Source organism: Zerene cesonia, chromosome 3, assembly GCF_012273895.1.
Source record: "Zerene cesonia ecotype Mississippi chromosome 3, Zerene_cesonia_1.1, whole genome shotgun sequence".
In the NCBI taxonomy this organism is placed as follows: Eukaryota; Metazoa; Arthropoda; class Insecta; order Lepidoptera; family Pieridae; genus Zerene; species Zerene cesonia.
Genome location: NC_052104.1, coordinates 2,477,557 through 2,498,598, shown reverse-complemented (window position 1 = coordinate 2,498,598; position 21,042 = coordinate 2,477,557). Strand labels below are relative to the sequence as shown.

The following is a 21,042-nucleotide window of genomic DNA, read 5'->3' as shown; positions in this document are numbered from 1 at the left end:
AGGAATATCGGGATAAAAAGTTGCCTATATATTATTCCAGTTGTCCAGCTGTCTACGTACCAAATAGCAGTTTTTGCGTGAAAGAGCAACAAACACACACATCCTTACAAACTTTCGCATTTATAATAGTAGTAGGATAATTCTTTCTCCTTCTTTCATTTATAAATTGTAAACTTTATGAATTTTAATTTGTTTTAAGACGACTTTCTTAATGAAGGTGTAAATGTGTTGGATACACACGACACTCAAATACAACATTTCAATTCTAGCGAACAGGTAAAATAAAATAACTGTAACTTGTGAATATATTTTATTGCTACATTTGTTCATGATATTGTACATTACTTTATACTTGCATTAAAACATCTTTAAATATTTAAAAATTCATTCAAACACCATACAACGATCACATTCGTTGACGAATACGCAATGTATTCAGTTATAATGAATTACACAATAAGGAGAAACGTAACAAAATTAACATAGAAGAAGAGGTAATGAGGTGGTTCAAATAAATATTTTGTAAGTATGACTACAACAAAGTCTTAACTAAAATAAATAATATTAATACTAATGACAAGTTAATTTAAATTAAGCTAGCGGTTCACCTAAATACTATCGATAACAAAATTTCCGTTGCCTCTCCGTCAAAACTCCTTCGACAAGAGGTAACAGAAGATTGTACTTAAGGTTTCATATAAATCACTATTATCGTTGAATTCATTCTAAATTTTTATTTAAATGCTTTCATTCAAATTGCTCAAACATTGATTATCTAGTTTATTATATCACGCAGACCAGTTAAAGTTTATCAGAGAAATAATAAGATACAAAAATACAAATAATTCATTAAAATTAATACAATATGACACCTATAAAGATTTCGTCAATCTGCGTACATTTTAAAATATCGGGATTTATAATTTGTTAAAAAAACTATATAATTAGGCTAATGGATATAAAGATGCGCTTTTACACAAGTAACTCGAGATGCGCAGGTACTATTTTGTAGCTTAATTCATGACACAGGTGCATACAAATATTTTTCATAATTTTAGCCTCTTAAATGGCAGTTTACAGACCTATCTAAATACAATAAATAACACAAATTTTCCAATAAGATTAGATAAACGAATTTTAAACCAATTGAGCACTCGTATAGCACACGCTTTATTTTAGGCTTGATCTATATACTTCAGTCTCATCACACTAATATGTACAAATTAAGTTAAAAGGGCTATGTTACGAGTAAAATCGACTTTTCGAAATTACATGTGGCGCTGATGCTGGGTGTGGTCGAGTTATCGTTGTTATGGCAGCAGTTTTTTTCTTCAATTTTGAAATTGGCCGTAGTTTAAAGAATAATACTGCTGATACAGCGCAAGAGCTGATTAACGTGATAAGGAGAGCGCCGAGTGTTGCTGCGAAGCCAGGAGTGGTCATACACACGAGTCCTGGTGTTGGAACGACTTTGGGAGCTGAGTTCTCTTCCGCAGAATCAAGATTAAGGTCACCGGCTGACACAACGCGTATCACTCTGTTAACTCCTACTTCCTTTTCGGGCGATGTTGCCCGTCGCTGCCTTCTTACTCTCCTTTCGTCACGACGTACTTCAACTCCAACTGGGTAAGAATCAATCTGTGGTGGCCCGTATTCCGCGTGAGGAGCAATCACATTGTGACCTTCTGAACATTGTTCTGGGCAACGGTATCTACATATCTGTATCGTACATTGGAAATGTACTTCCATTGAATCCGGGAACTTGAATGCTTGGAAATGTGCGTAAGATAGGACAGATGCGCTAGCTCCGAAGTTCTTTATTTTAGTAAACCTTGACATTAATTTTGGTCTTGTCACACAACCTCGCCTGTCGACCAATTGGATAGGTGCACGTTGTCCGTCATGCGCCACACAATCGCGTACTAACATATCGAATTTAGCGTCATCGTCTTTGATTGCCAGAACCATTGTCATAGTTTGACCTATTTTCACCAAGCCAGACACTTCAGATGCCCAAGGTCCTTTACCGACTTGAATTTGCATCCAGCATCCAACATTGTCGCCGGCAAAATCAGCTCGGACGACGTCAAGCATATCAACGGGGAATGGTCGGAATGTAACAGCCTTTTCGTATTGATCATGCCACGTGCAACGCAATTTCCTGGCTTGATCCCAGACTTCTTGCACTTGTGGGTCGTATTGAATCACTATAACATTCTCAAAGTACGTGCCCGCTGCGGCGACATCTCCTCTGTACCTGGGGTCACCACTTCCTGCAGTTCCACATGCGTGTGCACCAATCTCGAATGAAGCCGACGTTCTGCCCAAGTTAGGAGGAAGGTGAACGCATTGATGATTTGAGTAGTGACCTTTAGAGAATACTATGCCAAAGAAGGGTTTATCGAAGCTGAGAAACACTCGCATAGCATTCTTTTCACATTTAACGTCTAGAGAAACTATTTTGGGCATATCGGGTGCTGGTGCAGGCCAGACATCTCCTGCGGTACTGAAAACTTTATCACTTGCGGAAGTTTGAGCATCGGCTGGAGGCGCTGGTGGTGGCGGTGGTGGTCCCCGAAAGCCAGGTCCAATATCATTCTTGTGATGGTTTACAGAAGATCCGATCGCAAAAGGTTTTGAGTGCATAGAGTGATGGTTTGGAATCCTGGGCATCCCTGAAAATATTTATCATTTTAGTAACATATCGTATTTTTTGTTTATAAACACCTGTGTTACCATGAATATGCCATGCATCACTAACTTCAATCATTTTGTATGGTTCACTCAATTATGATATTTATAATTATATTATTATTGTTTGTGTGGTAGACTGTAACTATGGCTAGATTCATTTAGAAATGAAAGACTTGATGCTTGCGTAAATTCATTTTTAATATTTTTTGTTACGAAAGGTTAAGGTTTTAAAGTAAAATGAAAGAGAAAATGTCTCGTGTGCTTACCTATAGGATGATGCGGCTGGTGATGAGGTGGATTCTGTCTCCTATTATGCGGGGGTGGTACTGGCGGGGGTGGGCCGTTGTACGCATGACTCGGGGTTTCTCTCTCTGCAGACTCCATCGCGAGTTGGTCGCTGGAAGGCTCTGCAGCACTGTTGGAGTCCGGGCTGGGATTACCGCCTCCGCCGCCATTTTCGTTTGACGATTGATCGCTCAATGTTCCACTCTGTAAATTGAAAGATAGGTCGTAAGTTTTTAGGTAATAAAGAATAGGATAAGAACATTATATGCGCTAAAATATAATACTAGCATTCCGCCCGCGGTTTCGCTCCTGAAACCAAAAAAAAATTCCAAGGTAAAAAGTAGTCTATGTGACTCATCAAAATCATTTTCAGATACAAAAATTACACATAAAATCGTTCCGATGTGACGTGATGGAAATAAAAACAATCAATGAAATAACAGTTTAAGCACAGTTCCGTATTTATCAGTCTTATAAGAAAAGGTTTTGCATCATAAATTAAAACCTGCAGTTTAATTTCGTTCAGAGCGCTATCTCGGGAATTCGATAAGAAAATCGTTTTGTATCTTCATTGGCTTTCACTAGTGCGCGTGGGCAATATTTAAAGTGTTATTTAATTCGACACACTGACCGTTTTTACTGTCTCCCGGAGTAACTACATCGGAAGTTATGCGACAGCACCCAACACTTCTGGGTCGGACGAAATCTCGCTAGATGACTTTCGGCTTTAAATTTTCTTGGGACAAAAATAGAAACATGTGAAAGTTCCACATGAATACGTTTTACATTCGATTTAAATCATCGTACATTGGACTGCTCTGTTTTTTCGAAAATGACAAACAGGTTCCACTGAGCAACAAGTTTACACTCGATCATTAATTATTTTTTTGTATTCACATTGAATAGTCAAATTTGGGTAGAGGTATTTGGGTGGTCCGTGTAAAATTATCTGGAAACTTTTACGCTGTCCGAAACCGGTCGTTTAGTCTTCAATATCTAGCTTATTATAGGCGTTGATGTATATCTGAGTTCATATTAAACCATCAATGCTTTACCTCTCATTTATTTAGCCTCGAGGCTCGAAATTAGAAAGTATTGGTATCTGGTCAGAGTATGTGTGTAAGTACGGGTTGTTTTATTTCTTCAATAAAGATTTATGAGTGGGCTTGTAAAGGTTCCTCCTTCGTGTCGACTGTCAAGTGCTGCAATTAGTGTAGATTGGAATCTGAATGGATCATACCGAGAATTGATTCCTACAATCATCTACACGCATCAAGTTACGTAACCCTATAATATAAGAGAAAGTTTCGAAGATGCGTTTCGGGCAATTACAAATTATTAGGATTGAAGATATGATGCGATAGCAGTTGAGGAATCGCCGGTTTCTTTGGTATTGCTTTTATTTTGATAAAAATATTGCCGTATTAAATTAATTCAATCAAAAGATCAGTAATCAGTACCAATTGCATAAGAACGAGACAGTCGCTTCATTTTCAGGTGAAATGTTGCAGCAATTCAGAAAAAAATTAATAGTTAATAATGTTGAGTTCTTAATAAGTTTAGAAATCACTACTACATTATTATTATTTTGCACCAATTAATTCAGAAAAATGGTCCAGTTTATAACTCAAGAAACGTTATACCCCTTTGTACTATTTGGTAAAAAAACACAAGCAGAAACTAAACAAACGCAATAATAAGTGGGAAACAAGATCCGCGTGCGGGGAGCGGGGAGCGGCGTGCGGGCGTCAAGTGCAGTGTGTCAGCGCCATGTCAGTGCGCGGGCGTTGATCTTACCGGACTAATTTTACTTTCATTATGTCCCTATCGCTGGATGAACGTCACTATGTTTGTTATTTGATCTGTTTCAGACTTACATCTAATAAATTTATAATTCATATTCTTTATTTGCTTAACCATGATGTACAAGGTGTTACAATATAAATAAAAAGAGATACAATTTTCTCATGTTTCGCCACGAAATACATGGCATACAAATTTAATATTAAACGATTAATAATAATATACACTATCGTGTTTTTTTTTTCAAGATGTAATGTCAAATTATTTTTGATAATACTCAGGATTATTCTAAGGATTTAATACAATAAATTTAATTATTGTTTAAGATTTCATTAAAAAGGTGACCCAATCTTCTTTATTATGTGGCTTACGGCAGAAAACTGCTGCCAGGTATACTGTACACCTGATCGATTGTATTTTTATTTGTGATGAGCAAAATAAATGTACAAAACCGCTCGGTCCTATGTTTGCAGTAAAATATTTCAAGTGTATCATCGTAGAAAGTCTAAAAATGAGTCTATTGATGATTTTGTAGATTTCTCAAAATTCTAATTCGGTTTCCTCAATATTTTCGAATGTATTAAAAATATGAACTCGTTGAAGAAGAAAACCAACGAAAGGAACCTACCATCTATGACTCAAAATCGTGCCATAGCGACTTATAGCTATATCGATAATATTTCTACATATTACAGACCTATCAGTCCTCCAAACAGACATGTAACATCAATCAGAGTCTTCATCAAAAAGCTCACCGTTTACATTTGCACGTATAAACATGTTTGCATTGATAAAATCAGGGTGAGGCCAGGTAGTAGGACAATGCCTAGAATGACGAGCAGGATTTCAAGTGCAATGTATGTCGTCGCTGTAGGTCGCAGTGGCCGACGGGAAAGCGGCTTTTACTCTTTACGCGACTCTCATCTATTGTCATGGATTGCTGGCTTCCCTTTATATCGGCCCGCTTACCGACAAATTTACATATTTGTTCGACGTGAATAATTTGCCTGTAGTTCTTATTTATCACTTTACAATGTTTTAATAACTATCAATATTAAGATTGCAATAATGCTTTTTCTGTACTACTTTGTTGACTGTAGGTACATGAATGCATTATATAGGGGGACGCTCAATGTTAGCTCTTTACTGAGAGACCCTCTAATGCTAAATAAACAACGACAGTCTTGCTGAGAGAAAAATGGGAGCTCTTCTCATTACCCACATCCACCATTGTTTTATGGATTCAATAAACCCTAATGGTGTTAATTACCCTGGCTGCTGACTATTAGAATAAAATATGTGGCGGAGTTTTTATGTTTCTAGGTATACCGCACATATGGGGAGTTGTTTACAATGTTCTGTTACTGCGTTGCCATGTTCGTAATGCCTTCTCGGTCGGTTAAGTTGAGCGGGTAAAAAGTGTAGTTAGACGGAACTCGACGTGTCCGTCGGTGGGCAGTAGGTCGGTCCATATTTGGCACGTTTACCTGATGGCCGTATTAGATTCGATCTCATTTCATTTCCTCTGGAGGACACGCCCAATTGCTTTTGTTTAGTTTAGTGCAATGATAAGTCAATGTATCAGTTATAGCTAAAGGTGTGTTATACGATATTTTAATTATTTTTAAACAATAGGAAAGAGTTGTGGAGATCTTGCGGTGTGTTTCTAATTTAAAGAAAAATGTTACAGATTATATTTATATGAATTGCTAGTTGATGTTGTGATTTTAAAAGTCAATGGAAATTTTATGATAACCACAACTTTATTGCTTAACTACACATCTGTAATTTATAGGGATTGGATTCTGCAATACAATTATATTATTTTATTAAATGAAAATTTTGAAGACGCATCTATTAACGTAATTATATCTTTAAAAGGGTATTTCTTAAAGCGACGATTTTGATTATTTAAAACTGCATACATTCCTTTCAACTCTCGAGTTCTAATAAATTGCAATTGAGCGGCAATTGAATAAAAATAAAGCGCAACCATAAAACAGGAGACATTTCCTCAACCGTTTATCATGATTACACCAATGATGTTCAAAGCGTATCCAACAAATTAATCGCAATCAGTTTAATTTAGCGAAACTGCGCGTCAGCACAACTGGCGCCAGGTGATGCGCCTTATAAGTACACTGATAGGCGAGCCTTGACTTTCAGCTTATTGGTACTACAGCCCTATCTAGATTGTTCTGTACTCATCTAAGTGATAATGTTTAAAGTTATTACTTGTCGTCGTTTTTAACAAAACATGACTAAATAATAGTGTTAGATTTTAGAACAGAGTTACACGTTGGATATGGTTTATCACTACATAGTATAAAACAAAGTTGTTTTCCGCCATCTGTGTGTTTGTATGCATAGATCTTTAAAATTACGCAACAGATTTCGATGGTTTTTTAATAGAGTGATTCAATAGGAAAAAAATGGAGGAAAGGTTTTTTATTTAGAATTTAACACGTCCACTGCCGCGGACGAATGCTAGTATTTAAATAAATTTACAGTACTTTTGCATTTTTTTTTTTACGAGTGCCCATTTAATTATGAGCAATTCAAAATCCGAAAAGTGAGATAAATTCACGTCTTGTCAGTGAGAATAATTATGTATATTATAATGTAATGTACACGAATATAATATAATACAAATGCACCTAAACACAGGCCGAAATACTTTTATGAAATGTAAATGAAAGATCTAAATGAAATCTCGAATTAAATAAAACATCAAATAAAATAATTTCATGTGGTTATCATAACCTGAAATCTTAAATATAGCGTGTTAAATATTTCCATAAATAAGATTTGATTGAAAGGATTACACAATAAAAAATAAAACTACATTTTTTTCTTCCATTTGATTGAGCAATATTTCCAGCCCAATTTGTTTTTTTGTAATGTGGTAAATGTGTAACGATGATTGACCTGAATCCCTTCATACTTTGATATGTTTGCTCTATTTAATCTAATCATTCGAAATAGGAAACGACAACTATGTTGTCTTGTATAAATATTAAAAAATGTAAAACTCATTATAGCTGCTTTTTTGAATCATGAATGCATGTTATTTTAATGAATAGTCTAACAACTTTTCATATGTATCAGTCTCTCACAAAAAATGGCGAGTTGGGGAAATATTTTATGTTTCCAATTGTTAAAACATTATTAAATTTGGGTCTTAACAAAATATTTTAATCTTTTGAGATAATTTATGATCTATAAATGTCTATTCTCAATATAAAATACACACATTACACTCAAATTATGGTCTGAAGAAGAAGTTTATAAGAGAAGGAGATTACATAACTGTGTTTACATTATCTTTCTCCAACATTAGGTATCAAAGAGCTCACCATATGAAACACGAGTAAGATGAAAACTGCCGCGCCGCGCCTCAACCGCATCTTAGATCTGCAAACAAAAAACAAACGTTCATAAATTTGTTCGTCGAAAGTCTCGATGTTTGACTTGAACAAGGGAAAGTTCGAGAATATCGTATTCGTTGTTTAATATCACTTGTAGAAATTGCCTTTTTAACCGACTTCCGAAAACGAAAAGAAGGAGGTTCTATGTTTGTCCGTATTTTTTTGTTGTATGTATGTTTAACCACCCTCTTTTCGTTTAACCCTCATAAGAGGCCTGTATCCCAGCAGTGGGCTGTGCTGATGATGATGATGATGTTTAACCACATTTTCGGCAAATGTGTACCGCTTTAAGGAATTATCGTCTAAGGAGTATACCTACTCCGACAATGGTCCCATTATCATCAAGTCAGGATCTGATGATTAAAGTAGTAGATGATAGAGCGATACCTCCTAAGTATCACAAGATTTATTTCAACCTTAAACATTTGCCAGTCTAATAAACAGTATATTACTTGCAATATACAACAATATTCCGGTACATTTACAATGGAAATGCCGCTCTCATTGTAGTCATTCAAAACAAAAGTGTAAGGCATTTGAAACGTCACAGTTTCCCGCCCTAGTGTAAGTTCTCGCGGCAGTTCCCCACGAAACAAATAAATAAATTACATCTATTGTAACTGGTGCCTTACTAACTTGGTTCTGAGATAATAACGGTTAATTGTGAATGCGAATTAATTTGAACACACGATTTTACTTTTTACGGCCGCGCATTGTGGTCTATTGTATTGTTGCAGACAATAATTTATCATCGAAGGTAATGTTCTCTTCTATTAGTTTTAATTCGATTTAATGTAATGTATGGCTTGAAAGGATATTGGTGAAATTTTTGATTTCACTTAATGATAAATAAAGATATATATTATTGTGTACATGGATAAATATTATTTTATTTCAGTATGTCACAAATATGACCTCAAAATGCATACAAGCTTAACGCAATCATTAATGAAATAAATACACTTTTTGTTAAAGATAAACCAAAAATATATATAATTCCTTCTTTCCGTCAAGATTTCTGATTCATACCTAAAATATTTACAATATCTCAAATAATCTTTTCCTTTTAATAAGGGATAGAAATTGTGAAATTTCGGGTCAAAGGCGAGCCTCGTTTGAGGCATTCTAATCCCACGAACGTGCTGAGAAATGAAGACATTTTCATTCGTATTCAGTAACATTATTAAAGCTTCAAAGGAGTTAGATATAAGATAAGTTTAGTATGATTTAATAATATTTAATCGTAATTATTTATAAAAAAGAGCGGTCTTTTATCACAAATAAATGAAAGGGCGGCAACGCTTGTAAATCTTATTTTCGCTTTTCCGAATGCTCGATTAAGACCTCATTTTACACGTGTCAGATGCGATTGGCAAAAACAGTACGGTCGGTTGCCGCCAGGTTTAATTGGCAGGGGGCAGTGGAAAGTAAAGACACGGGTGCACAGATCGGTTTTAATCACCGAATATTTTGGGCGTTGGGCGGTCTTTCTCAAGTGGGTCAGGTGGAGAAAGTGCCGGAACTCTTTGTAGATGTCCACTCGGATACTTTTTGCTGTTTAACGTGTGTTCCGCTGTTGTATAATTGCTGGGTGCGGATGGATTCGATCAACTGCGCCTCGGTGGGACCGGATCTCTTGAATTGTTGGTGTATGGCTCATCGCTCTTCTTCGGATTACATTTTAAGTGTTCATAAACGTCGAAATATTATTAACGTACTTATGTGTGTAGTAATGTCGTAATAATAATAAATTTAAATGTGGTATTTATATATAATTTCTTACTGTAGCTGTCTTCAAATCAGGATGATTTAACAAAACTATACATCTAGATATAACCCTTGTATTAAAAAGATTGTAAATTTTTACTGTAGTTTGTATATCGATATCCCTATTGAACATAATGTTCTATTTAATCACCAATATTTAACGGAAACAGGCTTTACTACAATCATTACTATTACTACCATTAGTCAAATAGAGCAATTACCTTTCATAATAGTACGTAAGCATTATGCAGCATGGTATAATAAATAATAAGGCTTCGACTATGATGTACATACTAATGATATCACGTCACGACTCACGATTGACATAGTATAGTCTAATGGTACAATAACCGATCGTAATATGTAGCGCATTCGATTTGTAACAATTTTTTTTTCTTTTACTAGATCTTTTTTATGTTTTATGGGAAAGTCATAAATGAGTGGGTCATCTTATGAGTAAATAGTAGGATTATAGAGCTAAGTTTTAATTTACTTTGATAAGAAAAATAGTATATCGTTGTCGTAGAAAAGTTTATCATTTAAGTTGTAAGTCAGACTGCGCATGTATTAACAAATATATGATAATATAGTTGATACAAAAAATATATTCATTTGTCGGTTCAACTTTTTTGTCGGCTGTACTTACACTAAAAAGGCGGCAACAACCTCTCACTTTCACTTGTTCTTGACCGAGATGTGAGCTTCATTGAAAATTTTTTATCATTACAGTTAAATGAATATGAAGTTAGAAGTGTAATGTGGAACTCATGGGAGAATTATTTAAATTTCAGTGTCAATGCTTAATATGCCACCATTACATATTCTTATATATGAAAGTACCTTCATTAAAAGAATGGTTGTGTTCTTATGTTTATTTATAAGAGTTTCATCTTTAAACAATATTTGTACACAAATAAAAAATTCTGATCACATTCTGATTCCGAATTGATAGCGAATGTAATTAAAAGCAAATATTAAGTATTTCCCTAGATATAAGTTATTAACGGTTTTATCGTAAGAAATTTTCATTTTAAAAGCGTACAGTGAATAAAACATTCGTAGTGTCAGTCCTACGTTTAATTTAATTGCCCAGCTTAAGTAATAGTAAATGCACCTGCCTCTTACTTCACAGTAACTTAGTTAGTAACCTAAATAAATACGATCTAAACGCTAAAGCTAGACGGTTCGCAGACGGCTAGGTATCACAACATCTCGGGTCAACGGCCGCTGATAGTGAGAGTACACGACAATGCGTGTAATTTAGAGCCGACATTTAAATATTTTTTTAGCAACATCCATGTTTGTGAGGAAAGATAAGCGTCCATTCCAAAGAGAAGAACGATGTCCGTCATTTGTTAAATTTAAATTTTTCTTTATTATTCGATTTTTTATTGGTTGGAGCATAATAGACTTAAAATGAATATTATTTATATGATTATAAGTTGTATTCTATGAACATGTTAATATAATATAACTTTGAAACCATAATTCAGTTGGAATATGGTTTTTAATGAATTTATTGTTTCTTATACAACCTATACTGTTTTTTTTTTTAATAATAATGAAATGCTCAAATGTATACAGATTAAATCCTTAAAAAGAAATCAAATGTATTCATATTGAAATACCTTTCAAATTTGGCGAAACCAGAAATAAATCAAAATTTAAATTTAAAACGAGTTAATTCCTCAAACATAAAACAACCGTTACGTGATCTCGAAGGTTATTCTATCTCTATTGGATATAACATTGATTCGTCCCATTCGTGACTACATACAGATTTCTCTAAAACCATTAAATGTCGCCTCCAAACCTGACCTTCGATAAACATTGAAGTTTAACAACTAATGAGCCGAAACATAAAAGCAAATAAAACACTCCTAAACGAAAGCGCTTCTTATTTACACTTTCACAGGCGGCAAGAGGATCCGGAGGATAAGGTTATGCGAGAAAGAGAAAGATCAAATTTCATATGCAAACAAAACGAGGCGGGCGAATGTCACGTTCTTAAACTTGACAGATAAATTCGGAACGTGACGTTGTGAATCGATAACCCTTCATGTTTGACGTTTAATTAGTTTATCGCAAACTGCCATTAAAATAAGTTTAATATATGATTGCAGTAGCTGTGTATTTTTAAAATAAAAATTTTCTTACAGAGAGAAATTATTGCAAAAAATATTTAACAATTTTCCGATAGGCCTAGTAGCAAATATTATATTAAAGTTTTATAAATATATTTCTTGTTTATAAAATCAGTTGCAAATGATAATAATATTTATGTTATTAGTCAGCTAGCAGTCTTTTATTTTATACAGAGTTAAATAGGTCATTTAAATGTCTGTTTATTACGTAGATAGCTGTACCATTACAGTGCGTGCTTCTGAATGGAGGGACTTTGAATGGGAAACTTCATATTTACCGCATTGAATATTAAAATGATGTCCCCATAATGAAATGTAACCTGAATTACGGCGCATTTAGTAATGCTCTAGAAGCATCCACACGGCCAGTTCACCGCCAAATTTGAAATAGAGATAGTATGTATATTTTTGTGTATTTATCGAAAAGCCTACCTAAATATTTTTTTGGCATTATATCATGAGTCTTAATCTTATAACCAATGAATAAATATATAACGTAATTAACTAATTAATATAAACGGTCTTTTTGGAACCGTTAATTTGACTTCTTGTATAATTTGGATTTAGACCCGATATATTCAGTATATTACAAGATCCCATACAATAATATTGTGACTCGGGCAATATACTGATATATTTTCCGCGATCCATTGAAAAGCTTTCATATGTAATTTTATTTCACACAAAATTCTACCTTTATTGTAAGTATTATACAAACGTTTGTTAAACATATGCATCAGTAAAATGAATAGCAAATCAATCGAACCATCCCGATTCCCATATCGCAATGTCACACACAATCCTAGGAAACTAACAGTTATTACTAATTACAGTAGACAATGCACACACACACGCCTTGGGAACATGTAGTGTCGTAAACCCACTTACAAGACCCGTTGGCACACATACGTAGGGTCATCTCCGGTGATTAGAAACCACGTGTCGATATATCGTCCATCACATCACCTTTTACAGTATAGTATGTGAGAAATTTGTACCCTGGATTCATTGGGCATTCATTATTTGTTCTACTACTTCTTATTTACTTTACTTTGGTTACTTATAAAAAAATTTTAATGTATAAAAGTTTATAATATTTAAGCAAATATAAATAACCTGTAAAAAATTATAGAACACTACAAGTGAGTTTGAAACTTTAGCTTAATGAACCTTGATTCGTTATTTTTGCAAGATTTTTAAAGTGCCATCGTAGTTATTTTGAGAGCGTAGGTCAGGGCTGTGTGGATTAAGGAGTGCCTACCTACGTAAAATATTTTTCTTTTTATAAATTGAATGGATTTTTAGAAATATTTAGTTAAAGTAAACTTATTTAATTTCTTTACATTTTTGTATAACATTTTAGACTCTCAAATACTTCAAGATCAGAAATGAGACGTCTTGAATCGTATCTCGAATCGTAATAGATATGTATACATATATAAAAATATTATAATATAATAGCTTTACGTCAGTTTGTCGGTTCTAAGAGTACTTTATATACATATAGTAAAATATTTAAAACAGCCGATAAATTCTGATTTCCTCCTAACATCGTGACTATTCATTAGAACAAGTCTCATAATATATACGCAAAGTTGACACGAGAGTAGTCAAAAACGAAAGTAGAATCGATATAAAATCGTTGTCCAAAACATCGAGTCTTGTTCCTGGTCAGTCGGTCGAACTTTCACCAGTTAATTAGCGGCTATCGATGTTTTATGGTGTTAATGTTCGATCGATGTTTGTACGCGTGTATTAGCTTGATTGATTTCAATCATCCTTGAAACGAGCTTACGCATTGGGCGGCTAGCTGCGTGGAGTACGGTGATAGTTGAATCCTCGTAATCATGGAAATTTATATTACTTTTTTATTGGTGCTGTGATTGAAATGAGCTATTAACGTACAGTTATATAATGAGACGATAATCTGGGATGTATTAAATAATTACACGAAATACGATAAAGATACGTTGTTGTAGAAAACAGATGTTTTTGATTGGTTGAATCCACTTAAAAGCTGTTCATAGAGATGACTAATGGAATATCGCTCTGTACACGGTTCAATGACCTTTTAATATAAGAGTGTAATGTAATTTATTTGAATCTATGTTTTTTATATTGGCGTCAATGTAGGAATTTATCGCCTTTTACATATGTCGAAAAATATGTATTTTTAATGTAATTATAAGATCTATACAATTTTAAAATTTTAAACATATCTATCGTATCTACCTCGCTCTTTACCAACGTTACCCATTCAAAACTAAACACACAAGTGTAGGTAATGCACACTCCAAAGATTAAAGACCAAAGCATAAAATAGAATATATGAGCGCACATTTGCTGCGCTATTTGATAGTAGGACTCGACCTTACTAATATATGCATATTAATATTATAAATACGATGTGTCTTTGTCATAAGGGAGTAATCATAAAATTTTTAATAGCAATTTAATGGCGGGAGAGTGACATACACTATTTTTAAATGCAGTGAAACAGATAGTAGGAATTATGACAATGACATAACTACATAGGCATTGTAAGTTTGTGATTATCAAATAACTACGAAGCGGTCCTATCAGTATGCATATAACCCGATCAAAAGGTAATTAACAGCTTGTAAACATAACTACTAACAATGCTGATAGAAATTATAAGCAAGCTTCGTAATTCTCAATAATTAATTAAGATTATGATAAAAACACGCTATATTAATTATCTCGTGTGAACAGTACTGTTACCACGGGTTCTCATTAAAATTTCACGCGAAACACGACAATTGGGAGAAAATTTCAGTTCTGTGTGAACACATGTCCATAGTTATAGTATGGAGCAAACAAAAGGCCGTTTGTATATGTCAATTAGAAGCTTCGAAGATTCTTTCGACTCATCTCACTTTCTCTTTTATCTATTCAATTATGAATAGATTGAACGAAAATAAAGCTTATAACGTACTACAAAGGTCAAATTTAGAACAGTCACTTTTTCGATTCACTGTTTGGAGTATCCTTTAAACCTTCAAATATATTTGCTTAATTTAGGCACTATTCAAGTGTCAAACTCTGTCTGGTTTTCTGTGGATGAGTGATTAAAATATTGGTAAATACAATGTAATGAATAAGCATAATTTCTCTTTTAGAATATTTGAATGTATAATTATCGTTAATAAAAGTCAATGTTTATACAATTAATACTTACTACCTACTTAACAAGAAATACAGTTTTAAAAAAAATTGTAATAAATATCACCATCAACAATAACCTTCATAAAATAAATGATAATAATTTTATCGTATTAATATCGCCCTCACTATCAAAGGCGATGAAAACAAGAAAAACCATCAATCCCCACGCCTTTGAAATGGCCCTGCTATGAAGAAGAAAGCTGTAGCGAGGTTCCAATAAGTAAGGAAACGTACCAGCGCAATACTTGATCCAATACCAGATGTGGCTTCATGCAACATTGTACCATAATAATGTAAACATAAACATACGTATATAGTATATACTAGCTGTGTTATAGCTATAACCTCTGCCATTCAGTTTAATTTTAATGAAAAAAGGTCTACGCTCTACCATCTACAGGTTTGTTTCAATTATCTTTACAAGTGTATGTAGAAGCTAATTTATTTAAGGTGCAATTTCCAACTAAAAAAGCTGTAAGCAATTGTAAGCACGTAATAGAAAGTAAAAGAGATGGGGAAGTAGGTATCCGGCAGCTTGTATCCGAAACGTAGAAGCATCCTATTAATATGTAAATTTTGTAGAGGATGTATACATAAAACAAGAGTAAACCTGAACATAAAACCTTATTATTATTTAAAAAAAAATCCGAGAATAAAATTTAATATTGTCTTTAGAATCGTTATGGCCGGCAGATATAACCTTATTAATGACGATAATTGGATTTAATCAATCACCAATGCTATTCTTATGAGAATGTGGTAGTTGTAAACAAAAGTACTTAATTTTGAATATCAAATGCTTTCTCAAATTATCTTTCTCGATTGATTTCTCAAATTTATCAAAGTTTTATGTAATTACATTGATTATTTCTACATATCAACAAAACCTTATTCGCATTTAATTTTATAAACTAAACAAAAGCACACACACTGATATGAGTAATATGCGACGTACCAGATCATTTCCAGAACTTTCTTTCCTTCGTTACACTTCGCTCTGTACTGTTACACATGTGGAAATAAATGTTCACTCAGCGAAAATAAATCGCTAGCCTTAATGAATTATTTCAAGTAAAGAAGGTCACAAGAGAGGAAATAATCATAATTATCTCGGAGCCATATAAGGTTCGTTTTAATAAGTCAATATTAAGCATGCGTGATTGTAAATAAAGAATTATGACATAATTATTTCCAGTCATATTTGATGCTTTAATACTTGACATTACCAATTTAATATTTATTATCACTATTACATACTATTCATTATAAGACATTCATCACATTTTTTAATTAATCCTTATTGGTACGTACATAGGCTCAATATCCCGAGATTTTATTTTCTTACTTCGTCATTTGTATAATTTTTATGATAACATATCACAATCATGCAAGTAGACATTGCCAAGTTAAAAAGCGTTTATCCTCTTTTTACGTAAGAGGGCAATCGAGATCGAGGATTGCCTGGCAGCGAGCGATCAATACTGACCATGGACCTTCACAAGAATCTTTGTAAAGGACCTTAAATACAAAATCAAATCTTTACATACAATTGATTATTTACCACTTTATTGTGGTAAAGCTGCCCGCGTTCACAAAAGTGACAAGGGTATAGATTCTTCATTCAATAGCCTCCTTATATTCCTGTTGGTAAAGAATCCTTGTATGGCAGTTCGAGTTACATGAATAAATGCGATGTCAATTGATACATCTCGAAGGTCAGACGGATCTAATTAAGTACCTGAAGCCCATCCGGCTACCTTTAGTGATCGCGGTTTGTAAACCTTGGTTTCAGGCCACGCATATTTTTATCGAGTTCAAGAAGCTAATGTAGGACTAGGTGAAGCTTATTGTGGTCAAATAAAATTAGTTCCTATTTAATTACTTATTGAGTCGCTTTTCTATAATTTGAGTGAAATCACGTGTTTTTTATATGGACGATGAGAATTTTTTTGATTAATATAAAATTTGTGTATTATGTTCTGAAAGAATAGTGGTCAAATTGTACAAAAAATTGGTCAGTCAAGACGTATCTGATAAAAATGAATGAACTAAAAACATACAATCATAAGGATAAACCTACAAAACATATTCATATAGCAAAAATACTTGGAATAATTGTTTGTTGGGTCCCTATTAGTATTTTATTTGCCATTATGATATCTTAAAATGTATAATTACATCGTTTTATTGCGAGTTTTATATTTGAACATCGCCTTCTCTTTCTTGCAGGTTTAATATTGCTTGTATTCAATGAAACACTATGTCATATATTTTACTCAGCTATTTTTCTTAATTATTTAGTACTTAATGATTAGCATTTTATTGATCGTGTTATTTACATTACATATTAGCCCTAGGTTTTTGCTCGCTTAATAAGTGTTAGCCTAAGTGCACATTGATCATTTGGGTTAAAAAAAAAAAATTAAATACACACCTAATAACCTTAGATGGAGAAAGTGCGACAAAAAAAAAGCGGGAGCCTCCAGTATCGGCCCCACTGCACCGGAGATGAATTTCTCCCATTAACGTAACGATTAAACGATTAACTGAATGCCGACGTGTGCTTGAACACGTTTCCTGTTTACCGATCGCTTGTTTGCTGATCTGCGACGTTTTTATTTCGCTTTTTGTTTGATCTGTCGCTTTCGTGGACATATTTTACATGCCGCGCGAGATATTTACATGTATTTATGTGGGTGCGATGCAAGCGTCGAAAATATTCGTTAAGGATCTATGAAAATGTATCATTTATGTTTGAACAGTTTTCAGTGGGGCTGTGTTATTGATTTTGCTTATAGCGTGCACTTCATTGCGATTTACGGTTAAATTATAGTACAGGAATTATTCACAGGGCTTTTACTTTTGAAAGCTGTTCGCTGAAAACATTTCAAAACTTGAGTTACGTTACGTTTATTAGGCATTGTATAAGCAGAATGTTTACGCGTGAATGGCGTGCCTTAGGTTAAAGAAATAGTAAAACGTTCGAAACTTTCCGCATTTTATCTGTAAAACCTACGTTATTAAATTATATTGAAAAACGAGACGTAGCATTATTAGATTAGCGATATATTAAGCATGTAATTTTTATTCGTCATTTTAGGCTAATTTATTTTCCTCATTAGTCAACACCCATTGTACCATTTGATCAATCTGCTCTTTTCATTCTTGAATTTAATCTAGCTTTCTTCTTGTTTTTCGGATACTGTCATTGAAGTAAAAACATTTTCACATTTTGAGATTAAGAAAGGACGTTGTTATTATAAACGAAGTTTTTTAATAATTGTAAAAATATAATCAAGATGAAATTAACATTCGCTTTTGACACTATAGGTATCTCATAAAATTAATATAAGTATTTTAATGTATTCCACATTACTGTTACTTAAAATTCATTTTTTAAATAATATCAACGTAAACTTGGCAATTAATATATAAATAAAAAGTTATATCCAATTTCATAAAACAATTTCTCCAGCGTTCAAAATCAAATTAATTATTTTTACATTTGACCCAGTGCTTTACTAACAACTCACACAGTTATTTGAATATCAAGCGAAATGACGAAAACCGTTAAAATTGCAAAACGAATCAATAGTTATTCTATAATTGATTAACATTTCTAATTCAAACATAACAAGCAAGCGGTGAGGCTTCAACAGAAACATACGAACCGAATTGTCTTACAAATTGACCACGGAAATGTTAAATCGGATGAAAATCGATTGAAATCTTTCGTAATTCACATGCCTTCTGTTCATGCCTTTACTGCATGTTGGTAGTGAATTTGAATTTTGTCTTCATTTCAAAAACATACTTTTTTTGAGGCTGTGGTAATGTATATTTCACTGGTATTCCCAAATACGAAGGTTCTCAAATCGATTGTATTTTTTTGTTTTGTTATTTGATGCCTCAACGGATTGGCGTGTCTACATGTTTGATAAGAAATTGTTTTAATTTGGTGATATTTTAGAATCTGGAATGCCTTCCTCTTAAGGATGTGGGTGAATTTTTTTGGAGAAAAAATATGTATAATTACAATAATGGATTATTACTATTACAGGAAATAAGGAAAAGCAATTATGTACGTGGTTAGAATAAGACTCCGATATATCCAATGTGGACATATTATTTGAAATGTTAAGTGTATATGGTAATCGTAAGTCGTGATATCAATCTCCCTCAGTTATTTCCCATTCTATAATGTAGATATTTCTTTATCGATGACAATAAAAACAATAAGATTTTAATTTAAAATTGTTGCCCTTCCATATTTTCATTAACTTGTTTCAGTATATCTAAATAACTTTAAATTTTGGGTTTTCATTATAACTTAATTTTTTCCCGTACTGGCCGTTCAATGCACCCTAGTCTCAATAAATCACTGGTAATTTCACTAAGTATCACACTCATTATTTAAAATAACGTACATTTAACGAGAAGCTGTAAGTCGCAACAGTATCTATAGATACTGTTATTCATTTCCTAACATGTATTCTATGTTAGTTAGGCATGCCACTCTTAAATTATCATACTACACAACTAGAAACAAGTTTAGAGATAAAAGTTAGATCCACTTGATTCTTTGACCATAAACCTACCTACCTAGATCTATAAAGCTTATACCTACTTATGTAATAATATAAGCTTAATAGCCGTAGAATTTTATACCTGTATCAAATTTGGCGCCAATAACATATAAAGCTGAATTACACCACAGATAACATAACACATTTAGTCTTACATCATTATACATACAGATTAGCAATTTATTAAGCTGTAGCTTATTATCAGCTTTCAGTATCAGATGTATTCAGTAATACTGGAACATCCATAAAAGCACCCCATTATCTAACTATCCATAAAATAAATCCAAATAACATACCGTTGATATCTTCCGAACGCAACCGAAACACACACAAGGTCACAGTTCTCACAGATTAAAAATGTCCCACAGATAAATTATTCGATGGCACGTGCACGTAACGTAACGTTTGTGGCGCGGCGGTGCGCGCGCGGCGGCCTGAGAGTGACAAGTGGTGTTGGCGCAGGTGTCAGACTCCCTCTAACAAGGTCGCTCCCCTCTCGTACACCCATTTCACCCGGAGAAAGTCTGCCTACATACATACCAAATTTACGAACTGATTGAGTCGGAATTAAAGGCGGTGATGAATGAAGCGAGGGGTCAACGTTGAAGGTTACCCGATTGGTTCAACTTTAGCCATTCCTGAGCGCTGAGCTTATCGCGTGATGTACGATCCTTGTAGTGACGCTTTTGATACAAACCATTTTATTCGTGACTTACAGGAGGTATGAGATGAATTGATTTATGTTTCCCCCGAATAATTAAAAGGATAAAGCTGCGATAGACGTTAGCGCCATTGCGATTTCAATCTTTTACCAGGAAGAATTAAAATGAATTTATTATTACCTACCTATTGACCTTATACTACAATTAATGTATTTAGCCCTTAGCCCATTTTTTTCTTTAGCATTTAGCACATTCTGAAAAATACAACCACAAGAACATATCTTGCTTATATGAAATAATGTAATTTTTAAGAATATCAGTATTTTGTGCTTTGTATTCTATAATGGTAAAAAAGTAAAAGTTCTTATGCCTACTAAAATTAAAAACCGATTTTGTAATAATGGAATTATTTCTATTTGCATCTAAAGTATACAGTGAGAAATGTACTTTGAGTGCGAAATACAGTTAACAAAATTAGCATCACAAC

At 33.5% G+C, this 21,042-nt stretch overlaps 1 protein-coding gene across 1 annotated transcript; it reads right to left on the bottom strand.

Moving 5' to 3' along the window:
• Positions 1-295: 295 nt before the first annotated feature.
• Positions 296-20,366, bottom strand: LOC119838914. The gene is made up of 4 exons (XM_038365059.1): positions 20,190-20,366; positions 8,139-8,196; positions 2,961-3,183; positions 296-2,675 (listed from the first exon to the last, which is right to left on the bottom strand). Exons 2-4 carry the CDS (start codon positions 8,187-8,189, stop codon positions 1,243-1,245), a joined length of 1,707 nt encoding a protein of 568 aa, XP_038220987.1. The 5' UTR covers positions 8,190-8,196; positions 20,190-20,366; the 3' UTR covers positions 296-1,242.
• Between the last annotated feature and the right edge of the window lie 676 nt (positions 20,367-21,042).